General features: G+C 51.1%; 4 protein-coding genes across 4 annotated transcripts; 1 reads left to right on the top strand and 3 right to left on the bottom strand.

Moving 5' to 3' along the window:
- Positions 1 to 61: 61 nt before the first annotated feature.
- N7484_005401 (putative pyruvate dehydrogenase complex, dihydrolipoamide acetyltransferase component) lies at positions 62 to 1,705 on the bottom strand (the record flags this gene model as incomplete). Its single annotated transcript, XM_057115820.1, has 4 exons — positions 62 to 1,126; positions 1,191 to 1,414; positions 1,483 to 1,532; positions 1,596 to 1,705. The coding sequence occupies 4 exons, from the start codon at positions 1,703 to 1,705 to the stop codon at positions 62 to 64; spliced, it is 1,449 nt and encodes a 482-aa protein (XP_056971703.1).
- A 681-nt stretch (positions 1,706 to 2,386) lies between these two features.
- N7484_005400 (Arf family guanine nucleotide exchange factor SEC7) lies at positions 2,387 to 8,333 on the top strand (the record flags this gene model as incomplete). Its single annotated transcript, XM_057115819.1, has 3 exons — positions 2,387 to 6,488; positions 6,539 to 6,905; positions 6,959 to 8,333. 3 exons carry the CDS (start codon positions 2,387 to 2,389, stop codon positions 8,331 to 8,333), a joined length of 5,844 nt encoding a protein of 1,947 aa, XP_056971702.1.
- Positions 8,334 to 8,776: 443 nt separating this feature from the next.
- Positions 8,777 to 10,120, bottom strand: N7484_005399 (uncharacterized protein; the record flags this gene model as incomplete). The annotated part of the gene is made up of 1 exon (XM_057115818.1): positions 8,777 to 10,120. The coding sequence occupies one exon, from the start codon at positions 10,118 to 10,120 to the stop codon at positions 8,777 to 8,779; it is 1,344 nt and encodes a 447-aa protein (XP_056971701.1).
- Positions 10,121 to 11,946: 1,826 nt separating this feature from the next.
- N7484_005398 (uncharacterized protein) lies at positions 11,947 to 12,913 on the bottom strand (the record flags this gene model as incomplete). The annotated part of the gene is given in 4 exon segments (XM_057115817.1): positions 11,947 to 12,195; positions 12,249 to 12,570; positions 12,583 to 12,718; positions 12,775 to 12,913. 4 exon segments carry the CDS (start codon positions 12,911 to 12,913, stop codon positions 11,947 to 11,949), a joined length of 846 nt encoding a protein of 281 aa, XP_056971700.1.
- Positions 12,914 to 12,917: the final 4 nt, after the last annotated feature.

The following is a 12,917-nucleotide window of genomic DNA, read 5'->3' as shown; positions in this document are numbered from 1 at the left end:
AGGGGCAAAGGAGATTTTAATACAGATTACAGTAATGGGGGTACTGAAGTCGTGGCAGCTTTTACAGCATCAGCTCAAGAGGGTTCTCAACAACCTTCTTCAGCTCCTTGATCCACTCGCCACCGACGGCGCCGTCCACGACCTTGTGGTCGAAGCTGCCGGTCACGATGATCTGGTCATCCCACTCGGTAACGGTGCCCTCCTCGGTCTCGACAGGGACAGCGACCTTGCGGACGGTGCCGACGGCCAAGATACAGGCCTGAGGGGGGTTGATGATGGCGGTGAAGCGCTCAACGGCAGGGTTCATACCCATGTTGCTGATGGTGAAGGTACCGCCCTGGTACTCCTCGGGCTTGAGCTTGTTGTCGCGAGCACGCTTGCCGAGGTCACGGACCTGGTTAGAGATGCTGGACAGACCCAAGGCGTGGGCACCCTTGACGATGGGGGTGATCAGGCCGCTGGGGGTGGCGACGGCGACACTGATGTCGGCGGACTTGTGCTCGCGAATGACGACCTGGCCGTCGACCTCGATCCAGCTAGAGTTGACCTGGGGAACCTTCAGGAGAGCGGAAGCGCAGGCTTTGATCAGGAAGTCGTTGACGGACAGCTTGTACTTGCCATCGGCGGAGGCGTTCAGAGCCTGGCGGAGCTTGAGGAGCTTGGTGACCGACAGAGTGGTGGACACGAAGTAGTGGGGGTTCTCCTGCATAGACTGCTTCAGGCGGTTGGCAATGGTCTTGCGCATGGAGCTAACGGGGATGTCCTCGTAGGTGGGGCCAGCGGCGGCGGAGGCGCTCGGCTTGTACTTCTCGACATCCTCCTTGGTGATCACACCACCCCGGCCAGTGCCCTTGAGGGCCTTGACGGGAACACCCTTCTCAAGGGCGAGAGCCTTAGCCGCGGGGGAGATGGAAGGCTCGCGATCCAGGGACGGCTGGAGCTTCTCATCGGAGTTCTCGGGCTCAATAGCGGCGGGCTCCGCCGAGGGGGCCGGAGCCGACGGCTCAGCGCTCTTGGGCTCCTCCTTCTTCTCGGGGGCGGGAGCGGCGTTGTCACCAGCATCCTCCAGGGAGAAGGACTCGAAGGCAGAGACATCGGCACCCTCCTCGATAAGAACGGCAATGGGCTGTTGATAGGGGGAAAACAGGTTAGATTCGGAATTCCGAGGGGAAGCTCGGGAAATTTCTTACCGAGCCGACAGGAACCTCCTTCTCGCCAGACTCCTTCAAGACCTTGGCGAGGACACCCTCATCCTGGAACTCGAAGTCCATCTGGGCCTTATCGGTCTCAATCTCGACCAGGACATCACCGGGCTGGAGGCTGTCACCGGCCTTCTTCTGCCACGCGCCGACATTTCCAGCGGTCATTGTAGGGGACAGCGCTGGCATGCTGATGATGGTGTGGGGAGGGAAGGCTATAGAATCATTATAAGTTAGAGAAGATGGACATGAAGGATTCGTCGAGGATTTCATGCGGCCATACACTTGGAGGCATAGTAGCGGGAGAGAGCGGAGATGGAAGGCAATTGAGATCTGCGCGCGCAGAAATTATCAGTATCATTTCATGAAAGCCATAACTCATCCCATTGCACATACTGCAAAACATCCTGGAACTTGTAGGCGGCCTGGGGACGGCGCATGGGGGTGGCGCCCCGGACCATGAACATGGCGCTGGGAGTGCGCATTCTGGCGGCGGCAGCAACCATTTTAGCGGAAATTACCGGCGATTGTGGAATCAAAAGGCCCTCGACGCTGAGATGGGGATTAACAAAGAAAGTCCAACACGGAGGTGAGGACGTGGAGGGCCGGAGATGAGAAGTTGGGGAGAAGAAAGATGGCCTCTAAGCGGGAAACTTTTCGTTGAGCTCCTAACAGCCTTCGGTGAACCACTCGAGCGCCGGAACATTGAGGGTCATGTGATGTCAGGTGACAGAACGTGGAACTTGAGCGCTTTCCTCTTATCCGTCCTGGCGGTTCAGGTTTAGTCTAGCGATGTAATACATTGTGCTTCTTTTGTAAAGCTTTCAATTCTTCCGGGTATTCCTGGGTCCCTATTCTCTCTATCTGAGGTGTGTTAACATGTATATTGAATGGCTTATCACTGCTTGATACGGAGACTGATATTCCCAAAACAGGCACGGCCGGCATGGTCACGTGCAGGGACGCGATCCGAATCACATAAGCAGTTTACGGGCCCATCTAGTTATGTAAGTGTTATTTAGCGTGGCTGAGTGTTCTCAGCCTAAACTCGATTCGGAGAGAAGAGAACACGCAGCGCCCCCATATGCTTGCTCCATAGTATCCCGCTTCCAGCTCTCACAGCGAATTATCCCCGTTCGATGTCCTTGATCTAATCCAGATAGCCTCCGCCTGGAGTCTCCATGACAATGGCGGACGTCGACCCTGGCTCTGAGCCAATTCATCAACCCGCAACCGACTCCGAGAAGCCTCCCGTGGATACTACTACCGAATCTCCCCCGGCCTTAAACCCAGACAAGCCAAACCTATCCGAAGCCACAGAATGGCAAGAAGTGACGGAAAAAGGGGGCGAGGAGGTGGACAAGGAGGAAGAAGGACCCCAGAATGAGGAAGAACTGGAGGGAAAGCCCGAGGTTCCGCCAAAGGATACTTCGGACAACACAACAGAAGCCGAAACCCCCAAGCTCGAAGATGGACCGCCGGAAATCCAGGAACACAAACCTAGCGAAGACAATGAACGAGAATCAAGAATGCGTTCTGACTCGCGGTCCACCACCGCGACTTTTGCGACAGCACGGGGAGGTGCGGTCAGTTCAGCTGTCTTCATTGTGACAGCTCTCGATAGCATTGCCGCCTCGCGGGAAGCTCGGAGGAACAAGGAATTAGAAGATTCCGTCCAGATCGCTCTGAGCAATATCAAGTCAGATCGTATTGACCCGGAACTCATCTTTCGCCCACTTCACCTGGCAAGCAAGACTCTCAGCGTGCCCCTCCAGGTGACAGCGCTAGATTGCATTGGAAAGCTTATCTCCTACTCCTACTTCGCGTTTCCTTCCGCCGATTCCCAAAATGACACCAACTCTGAACAACCACCCCTGATTGAGCGAGCCATTGATGCAATCTGTGATTGTTTTGAGAATGAAGCCACCCCCAATGAGATCCAGCAGCAGATCATCAAGTCGCTGCTGGCAGCGGTTTTGAATGACAAAATCGTGGTACATGGAGCTGGTCTCCTGAAAGCCGTTCGCCAGATTTACAACATCTTCATTTACTCCAAATCCAGTCAGAATCAGCAAATTGCCCAGGGTTCCCTGACACAGATGGTGAGCACAGTGTTTGACCGGGTACGTGTTCGGCTGGATCTGAAGGAACTTCGAACCCGTGAAGTCGACCGCGTCGCAAATGGTTTGGATGCGACGTCTAGCGACCAAGGGCAAATTTCCGAGGCTGCTTCGGTCTCAGTTGCGGACCAGGCAGATCAGCCAGACCAACCAGTCACCAAGGAACCAACTGCTGAGAAGCTCACCCTCCAGAGTTTCGAGTCGCCTAAGGAGGTGACTGGCGTGAATGACAATGCGCCAACTACAGTTACCCGTGCGAAAGCGACGCGCTCTTCGACTCGTTCTATTACCGGCATCCCTGAAGACCGGGAAGATGATGGCACCGCTGAGGATGATGTGGATGAGGTCTACGTTAAAGATTCATTCCTAGTATTTCGGGCTCTCTGCAAGTTGAGCCACAAGGTTCTTGGCCACGAGCAACAGCAAGATCTCAAGTCTCAAAACATGCGGTCGAAACTCCTTTCGCTGCATCTCATCCACTACCTGATTAACAATCATACCAACACCTTCACTTCTCCTCTGGCTGCCATCAAGAACAGCTCGACAAGCCCAGAGGCCATGACACTCCTTCAGGCTGTACGACCGCACCTCTGCCTAAGCTTGAGTCGAAATGGGTCTAGCTCGGTTCCTCATGTGTTCAAGGTCTGCAGCGAGATTTTCTGGTTAATGCTCACGCACTTGAGAGTCATGATGAAGAAGGAGATCGAAGTGTTCATGAAGGAAATTTACCTGGCTATTCTTGAGAAGCGGGCTGCTCCTTCATTCCAAAAACAATATTTCATGGAAATCCTGGAGAGATTAGGTGGTAATCCGCGCGCCTTGGTTGAGATTTACCTCAACTATGACTGTGATCGTACCGCTTTGGAGAACATCTTTCAAAACCTCATCGAACAATTATCACGACATGCCAGCGTCCCGGTCATCACTAGTATTGCGCAGCAGCAGCAATTCCAGGAGAACCACACCAAAATGTCTAGCATTGGAGCTGAATGGCATCAGCGCGGAACACTCCCTCCATCTCTCACCACCGCTAATATAGCCCCTCCACCGCAGCCAGCTGTGCCCAATTTGCCATCAGAGTATGTTTTGAAGCAGCAGGCTCTCGAATCCCTCGTAGAGATCCTTCGGTCTCTTGACAATTGGGGAGCACAGCGCCCTGATAATCAACCTTCTCAGCAAGATCCCATCGACTCATCCAAGTCTATGGATCACCCCCGGGAGTCCATAGATACCAGTGTCCTTATTTCCCCACGTCCTGATGCTGCTGATGGACTTGCCACTGGCCGGTCCACACCGGTGCCAGATGATGACCCCAATCAGATTGAAAAGGTAAAGCAGCGCAAGATTGCCCTGATGAACGCCATCCAGCAATTTAATTTCAAGCCCAAGCGTGGTATCAAGCTTTTCCTTCAGGAAGGGTTCATCCCCTCGGATTCTCCTGAAGACATTGCAAGCTTTTTCCTTCGCAATGAGCGTCTGGACAAAGCCATGCTGGGTGAATATCTGGGTGAGGGCGATGCCGAAAACATTGAGATCATGCATCACTTTGTAGACAAGATGGAATTCGCCAAGCGACGTTTCGTCGATGCTCTGCGGTCGTTTCTGCAGCATTTCCGTCTACCTGGAGAGGCCCAAAAGATTGATCGATTTATGCTCAAGTTTGCGGAACGGTATACAACTCAAAATCCCAACGCATTTGCCAACGCCGACACCGCCTATGTGCTTGCCTACTCGGTCATCATGCTCAACACAGATCAACACAGTGCCAAGATCAAGGGGCCACGGATGACCAAGGAAGATTTCATCAAGAACAATCGCGGAATTAACGATAACCAGGACTTGCCATCTGAGTACCTGGTGTCTATCTACGACGAAATTGCCAATAATGAGATTGTCCTGGATACTGAACGGGAGCACGCTGCAAACATCGCTATCCAACCTTCTGCTCCGACTGGCCTGGCCCGAGCTGGGCAAGTTTTTGCAACCGTTGGTCGTGATATTCAGGGAGAAAAATATGCACAGGCATCCGAAGAGATGGCTAACAAGACTGAGCAACTGTACCGCTCCCTCATCCGGGCTCAACGAAAGACGGCCGTCCGCGATGCCCTTTCTCGCTTCACCATTGCTACATCAGTTCGACATGTCGGGTCGATGTTCAACGTCACCTGGATGTCCTTTTTGTCTGGACTGTCGGCACCAATGCAGGATACCTCAAACATTGAGTCCATTCGGTTATGCATGGAGGGACTCAAGCTGTCGATTCGTATTAGCTGTGCTTTTGATTTGGAGACCCCTCGGGTAGCTTTCGTCACTGCCCTCGCCAAATTCACCAACCTCGCGAATGTCAAGGAAATGATGCCCAAGAACTTTGAAGCCCTGAAAGCCATTCTCGATATCGCAACTACTGAAGGCAATCATCTTCGTACCTCCTGGCGCGATATCTTGACCTGCGTCAGCCAACTCGACCGTTTGCAATTGTTGAGCGACGGCGTCGACGAGGGTTCACTGCCAGATGTTTCTCGGGCACCCACTGCAGCGGATACACCGCGCAAATCCATGCAAAGTACGCGGAGCAAGACCCGCGCACGCTCTGTCCATGGCCCCTTAGCTTTCCGTATGGATATTGCCATAGAGAGCCGATCGGCAGACATGGTCCGCAGTGTAGACCGGATTTTCACCAACACCGCAAATCTCTCACATGAGGCTATCATCGATTTTGTCCGTGCACTGAGCGAGGTGAGCTGGCAAGAGATTCAGTCCTCGGGGCAAAGCGACTCCCCGAGAACATACAGTCTCCAGAAACTGGTCGAGATCAGTTACTACAACATGACCCGGGTCAGGATTGAATGGTCTAAGATCTGGGAGGTCTTGGGTCAACACTTCAACCAGGTTGGCTGCCACACCAACACTACCGTTGTGTTCTTTGCTCTCGACTCGCTCCGACAACTGTCGATGCGTTTCATGGAAATTGGGGAACTTCCTGGTTTCAAGTTCCAGAAGGACTTCCTCAAGCCTTTCGAGCATGTAATGGCGAACAGCACCACCGCTTCCGTCAAAGATATGATCCTCCGTTGTTTGATCCAGATGATTCAAGCCCGTGGTGATAACATCCGGTCTGGATGGAAGACCATGTTTGGAGTTTTCACAGTTGCCGCGCGAGAGCCCTATGGTAAGTCACTTTTCCCAAAAAGCACATTCAAATACTAACGAAGTAAATAGAGGGGATTGTGAATATGGCGTTTGACCATGTCACGCAAATCTATAATACTCGTTTCGGAGTTGTGATCACCCAGGGTGCATTTGCAGACCTAATTGTTTGCCTCACTGAGTTTTCCAAAAACTCTAAGTTCCAGAAGAAGTCACTGCAAGCAATCGAGACTCTGAAATCCACAGTCACCAAGATGCTGCGTACTCCGGAATGTCCGCTCTCCCACCGTGGTGGACCTGCGCCTAATTTCCAAGAGGAGGGAACCAACCTTGCCAAACAACTTACTCGCCAATCCCAAGAAGAGCAGTTCTGGTACCCCATCTTGATCGCATTCCAAGACGTGCTCATGACTGGCGATGACCTCGAAGTTAGATCCCGGTATGTTTCGCTCATGTTTTACCCTCTAATACACTAGCTAATAAGACTCCCAGTGCACTTACGTACCTCTTTGAGACATTGATCCGACATGGCGGTGACTTTCCCCGTGCTTTCTGGGATGTTCTTTGGCGTCAACTTCTCTGCCCAATCTTTGTGGTTTTGCAGTCCAAGTCCGAAATGTCCAAGGTTCCCAACCACGAGGATCTGTCCGTTTGGCTCTCCACCACTATGATTCAGGCTTTGCGGAACATGATTACTCTCTTCACGCACTACTTTGATGCACTAGAATACATGTTGGGGCGCTTTTTGGAGCTTCTGACCCTGTGTATCTGCCAGGAGAATGATACGATCGCACGCATTGGCAGCAATTGCTTGCAGCAGCTGATTTTGCAAAACGTTTCCAAATTCCAGCAGGAGCACTGGACTCAGATCGTTGGGGCCTTTGTCGAGCTTTTCAATAAAACCACCGCATACGAACTGTTCACAGCGGCGGCCTCCATGACCAAAATGACGGAAACCGCCACCAATGGTGACGTTCAGGCTGCCGAGGCCGCCGCAGCCTTGCCATCCACAGGTGATCTGCCCGATGCTCTGCAGGCCAATGGATCCCAAAGTACAGCGTCGCTTCAAGACTCGGGTGACCCACCCGCTCAGAGCGAGGCTCGGGCTGAGCTCGAGGACTACCGGCCCCAGGCGGATTCACAGCAACAACCAGCTGCTGTTACCGTGGCTCGACGTCGGTTCTTCAACCGTATCATCACAAACTGTGTTCTCCAGCTTCTGATGATCGAAACCGTTCACGAGCTCTTTTCCAATGACACTGTCTACGCTAAGATTCCTAGTCCCGAGCTGCTGCGACTGATGGGTTTGCTCAAAAAGAGCTACCAGTTTGCCAAGAAGTTCAACGAGGACAAGGAACTGCGCATGCAACTCTGGCGCCAAGGCTTCATGAAGCAGCCTCCTAACCTCTTGAAGCAGGAGAGTGGTAGTGCGGCTACCTACGTCCATATCCTCTTCCGAATGTATCATGATGAGCGTGATGAGAGGAAGAGCAACCGTGCTGAGACTGAAGCAGCACTCATCCCTCTCTGTGCAGACATTATCCGTAGCTTCGTTCGCCTTGATGAGGAGACCCAGCACCGCAATATCGTGGCCTGGCGACCCGTCGTCGTGGATGTCATCGAGGGGTATAATAACTTCCCCCAAGAAGGATTTGATAAAAACATTGAGACCTTCTACCCCTTGGGCGTCGAGCTCTTGAGTCGTGACCTAAATCCTGAAATCCGTGTCGCATTGCAGGCTCTTCTGCGCCGTATTGGCGAGGTCCGACTAGGCGTTGCTCCACCCAACCCATTGGATGCCCCGATCAGTCCGCGCAGCTCCGTCTCCCAGAAGACTCCTCGTCGCGATAGCCGAGCTGCTGAGTGATGATTTTGGTATTATCTTGGGATCGCCCACCCGCATTTTGTGATATACGGGTGGTCCATGGCGTTTTCTTCTTTATTTGTCTAGCCTTCCTCCAAATTTTGTTGTCACTTGTTGCCTACGGGCTTGACAGTTGTTTTGTGTTCTAGAGATGCATAGCTGTATTGTATAAGACAAAATTCCTTTTACTCTATTCCAATCTTCAGGGATCTACTTCTGCCGCTTAACCTCCCCAAGCTTTCCCTATGCCCATCACGTTTCCAACCGGTGGACCTATAGCACAGCACACCTGCCTAAGGTATGTCAACATGAAATTCTAGGTAGAATGAGAGATCAATACTGTATATATTTTTCCACGGGTGGTCTGTTCCTAGATCCTGAATGCAGTACATACAAAACAGAAGCCCAGTTAGGGTGTTCCGACTCAAAGCTTATATAGCTTGCTATCAACAAGGTTGAAACAACCGGAGTCTTGATTCCCCGCCTTCATAACCAATCAGCCAATTCTTAATCTCCCGGCGTCGAACTCTGGCATGTTGTCCTGGATCCGGATCACCATTGTCACGATGCTCTTGCGCAGCTTTCACGGCCCACCCGATCACCCCATCAGGCAGTGTCTTTAGCGCGTCCCGTCCTCCACGACGCGTGAATTGTAATCTGCAAGCATACACGATTGACAGCACAATTAATCCAATAAACACCCCCGCAACGGTTAATACAAGCGCCTCAATGACTGGTGGCACGTTAGTAGCAAACACAATGCACCCCTGTGTCTGGACCGCATCCTGCGCTGGAACAGATAGAAGTATGTTATTCCCCCCGTACACCATTGTCATTGTGTTGAGGAGAACGGCCAGCTCTAGCGCTGGGTCAGAAACGGACGGTGTGCCGGTTCCGTAATACATCAGGCCTTGGAAGACGGTCTTCCATGACTCAAGTGCAGTTGTAGTGTTCATTGCTCCAGTGATTTTCTCCGCGAGATCGGCACTCATGCTGCAGGAAAGTGGAAGCATGATGACGTTATCATCGTAGGGCGAGGCGTTGGTTTGAATGGCTGCACGCACACCCCAGGTACCCGTCGAGGAGCTGTTCGTGTTGAGACCTATGGAGCTGCTCCACGTAACGAAATGGTTGTAGTATTCCCCAAAGCCAGAGTACTCGCCCGTTGGGTCGGGAAAGAGTAAGCCCTGCTCAATCAGGTCCGCGGATAATTCTGCCTTATCATAGGCCGCACTATATGTGCGAATGGCATCTGTGGAGCAGACCCAAGTGCCCAGAATATCTTCAACCCCAGGACAGAATGTGACATCCTGGTTGACCTTTGCATATATGCCAATGGGACAGGTGTTGTTAAGGCTGAAGTATTGCGAATTGTGAGCAACGATGTACGGCATCCCGTTTGACGGAGGTGCAGTCAACAGATAGGGTCCGGTGGTGTTGAGAACCAGCCCTTCCCCGAATGAACACCGAGACTTGACTGCAACTTGAGTGACGAGGTTCGCAGTCAGTAAGTCAGCGATCTTGGACAGTGCGAACAAGATCACCATCGCACTATATCCAAGTGCTCCGCCGGGGAGCTGGCGGAGCTGGTATACCATTTTCAACAGATCAAAGCCTTGCTGCCAGCCCATAGCTGTGTGGGCACGGATGCTGCCATACTGCATGATCCTGAGCTGGGATCTAGATTGCAGGACACCACCAGCTAACCAGGCGATCAGACTGATGACTATCAAAAAGTAGGCTCTCAGAACTAGGCGAGTGTCGCCGGACGATATGTCCGTCAAAATCATATTGGTGCCAATATGGAGTGGATCGTCTGAAACTGTATAGCCAAGTAGATTTTACCGGATGGAATATAAACCAACACTGCTGGCGTGGTCGCTATTTAAATCCTTCATCGTGGAAGACAGGGCGATATCGAGAGAAAAGAAAGCGGAGAAAGCGCTCGAGGCCAAAATGGCCGAGTCTATCTCTCATACCGTGGCGTCTTGATAAAAAAAAAAAGGAAACATTGAAATCGTCAGGGCATGACTGCCGAGAACGAGGCGATTCACAGCCAAGCAAGCCACTCCTCATGGCAGTGCTTATCTGGAAAACATTGGGGTAACAAGGGGCGATGGCCAGGACCTAGCGACAGGTCAGGAACGCCTGCCAAACACGAGCTCGGGAGCTGGGTTCATCAGCGGACAGCATGACTCGTGTTTACAGGGAAATCATTGGTAGAAACGAACGCCACCAGAGGCCCGGAGACTGTGAAACTTGCATCTCTCAGCCGCACCAAAGCCACATGGCGAACTGTGGATCAAATATGACTTGAGCAATCAAGCGTTCGAGAGAGGTTTGGGTCTAATTCAATCAAATCATCAAACAACTAACCAAAGAGTCCACTACTGTAGTAGTTAAAATGATTAAAAAATTATTACACCTGTAATCCTAGTCCAATGATTGCCATCATTGATAAAACCGCAAAAAGCGACAATTGTGTTGCGTTCCACCGGGAATTACGAGAGTCAGTATTAACTGCTGAATGTCGAACAGATGAACTTACACAGAGATGTTGAACCCGTCTGGATTTTGCTTGTTAGCGATCGATACGAGACATTGGACGCATTCAAAGTTACCGACTGGCCCAAAGACGAACTTGAACTAGTAGTCGAACCTGGCGAAATGGTCGTTACACTTGTCTTTGTCGTCGAAGTAGCAGTCACTACGGTTTCGACGCGTAGACTAGCCAAAGTGGTGGTTATGCTAGCAGGCCCTTCGATGTTAGAGCAGAACTCGTTCAGCCTCCTAGCAAACGGGTAATATGTCGGATGAGCCGCACTGACCAATGAAACATATTCACTCGCATATGTATTAAACGCAGATGCGCCATTACTCCCATTGGAGTTGCAAGCCTTGGGCGCATTGTTACAATTTTGTTCTAGAAAATAGGCGTTCTCGCCAGCGCTCATATTGTTAGTGGCAAAATTTTGGCAAAAGGAAACCTCTGTGTTGGCGATGCAGATCTAAAGTCATTTATTATGATAGACAGATGGGTGGATTTCCATGCATATTCAGGGAAATAGGGGAGGATCAACATATCGACGTGACGGAATTTCTTTGAGTTTGGTGGCAGTGTATAAGCAGTAGAAGTGGCATCGGCTGCCGAGGAATACGATAGGGTTTTCACCTTCAAGCAACGCCAGCGCAAACGCTTGATTCCCAGAACCTGGTGATGGGGCGATCCGTAACAGAATCTCGTTCTCCTCCGACAATCTCACCCTATCATTAAGTCCGAGCACAGAGATCTTAGAGCACATGGATACAAATGAGGACAGATCTGCAGAGGCAGTGTCTTTTGGAGTATCCTAGTGTTGCCACGAGCGGTCAGTTCGTTCGCATACACATTAGATTTAGACAAATGCGAATTACTGCTCGCATATTCTTCTCGTCTTCTCGGCAATCTTTGTATTGACTTGACATCATCCTTTCCACTCTCTAAGGCACGTAGCTGTCTATATTCTAAGGCTCGCTCGCATAATCAAGCTATCTCGCTCTCGGTAATCACCGACAAGCTATAGCTTCTGGTCCCGCCTTGTCTGTCCAATGAGACTGGACCTGGAATATCTTCTAGTCATGATGTCTCTTCTTCAGAAAGAGGAATAACCTTATTGGCTGGTATCGCGCGTGCAGGGATCAGAAGCCCGGTGATCAGATAAATGCAAACAACAAAATACTCCATCAACAGTCCCATGACCAAAAACGGGGCAATCGGACCGAGAAGGGCATTCCATCTGAGGTCTGATGCATGGAGTACAGATAGAAACAAGTAGGTAATACGCACACCAATAAACGGCGTACCAAAAGCCATAGCTTTGAGGATCTAAGATTCATGTCAGTGCCAGGGAAGATCAAATTGCAGGTAACAGAACGAACCGTCCGACTTGTCTTTGAAAAAAGCGAGTATTGTGTCCAGAAATATGCCTGGATGGCCAACAAGATGGCGGCAAATACCACGACGATGCTATAGCCGGCTTTCACCAACTTCATTCCAATAGGGACATCACTTGTAGTGTCACTTCCCTCCAAGGCTCCACCCGCAATGGTTAAAGAAATGCCCGCTAAGAACAGTAGGCGAGACAAACGCAACCCTTGCTGGATCTTGGGACTCATGCTTTGCTGAACGGCCACACTGTTTGATTTTAGAATCCATAGGTATGGGCTTATATACAGCCGAATAGATATAGATATGTGCTGGCTTCTCACTTACATGATTCGAATGTAGCCCATGGTAGCTGCGATCAATGGGAACACACCGGCATTGAGAAGGATTGTCGCGGCAATCATCACGCCGACGCTTGGCTTCTGCTCTGAAATAATCACCACTATTCCCGCAGCGATACGAACTGGATACCAATGTCAGATCAATGGGTGTAGGTTTAAATGCGGTGGAGAGTTGCACTTGTGGAGAAGAACATCAGGGTGATCCATGCCATGCGCGGTCTCTTGTGTCGATAGCATGCGAGACCAGTCGATAGCAGAATCACAGGTATATATAGCACTATTAGAGCAATGCTCATCTTGGAGTGATCCTGAAGCATGTTG

Source organism: Penicillium longicatenatum (assembly GCF_028827895.1).
Source record: "Penicillium longicatenatum strain IBT 33135 chromosome Unknown contig_3_segment0_segment0, whole genome shotgun sequence".
Classification (NCBI taxonomy): domain Eukaryota; kingdom Fungi; phylum Ascomycota; class Eurotiomycetes; order Eurotiales; family Aspergillaceae; genus Penicillium; species Penicillium longicatenatum.
This window is presented reverse-complemented; position numbering and strand designations above follow the sequence as displayed.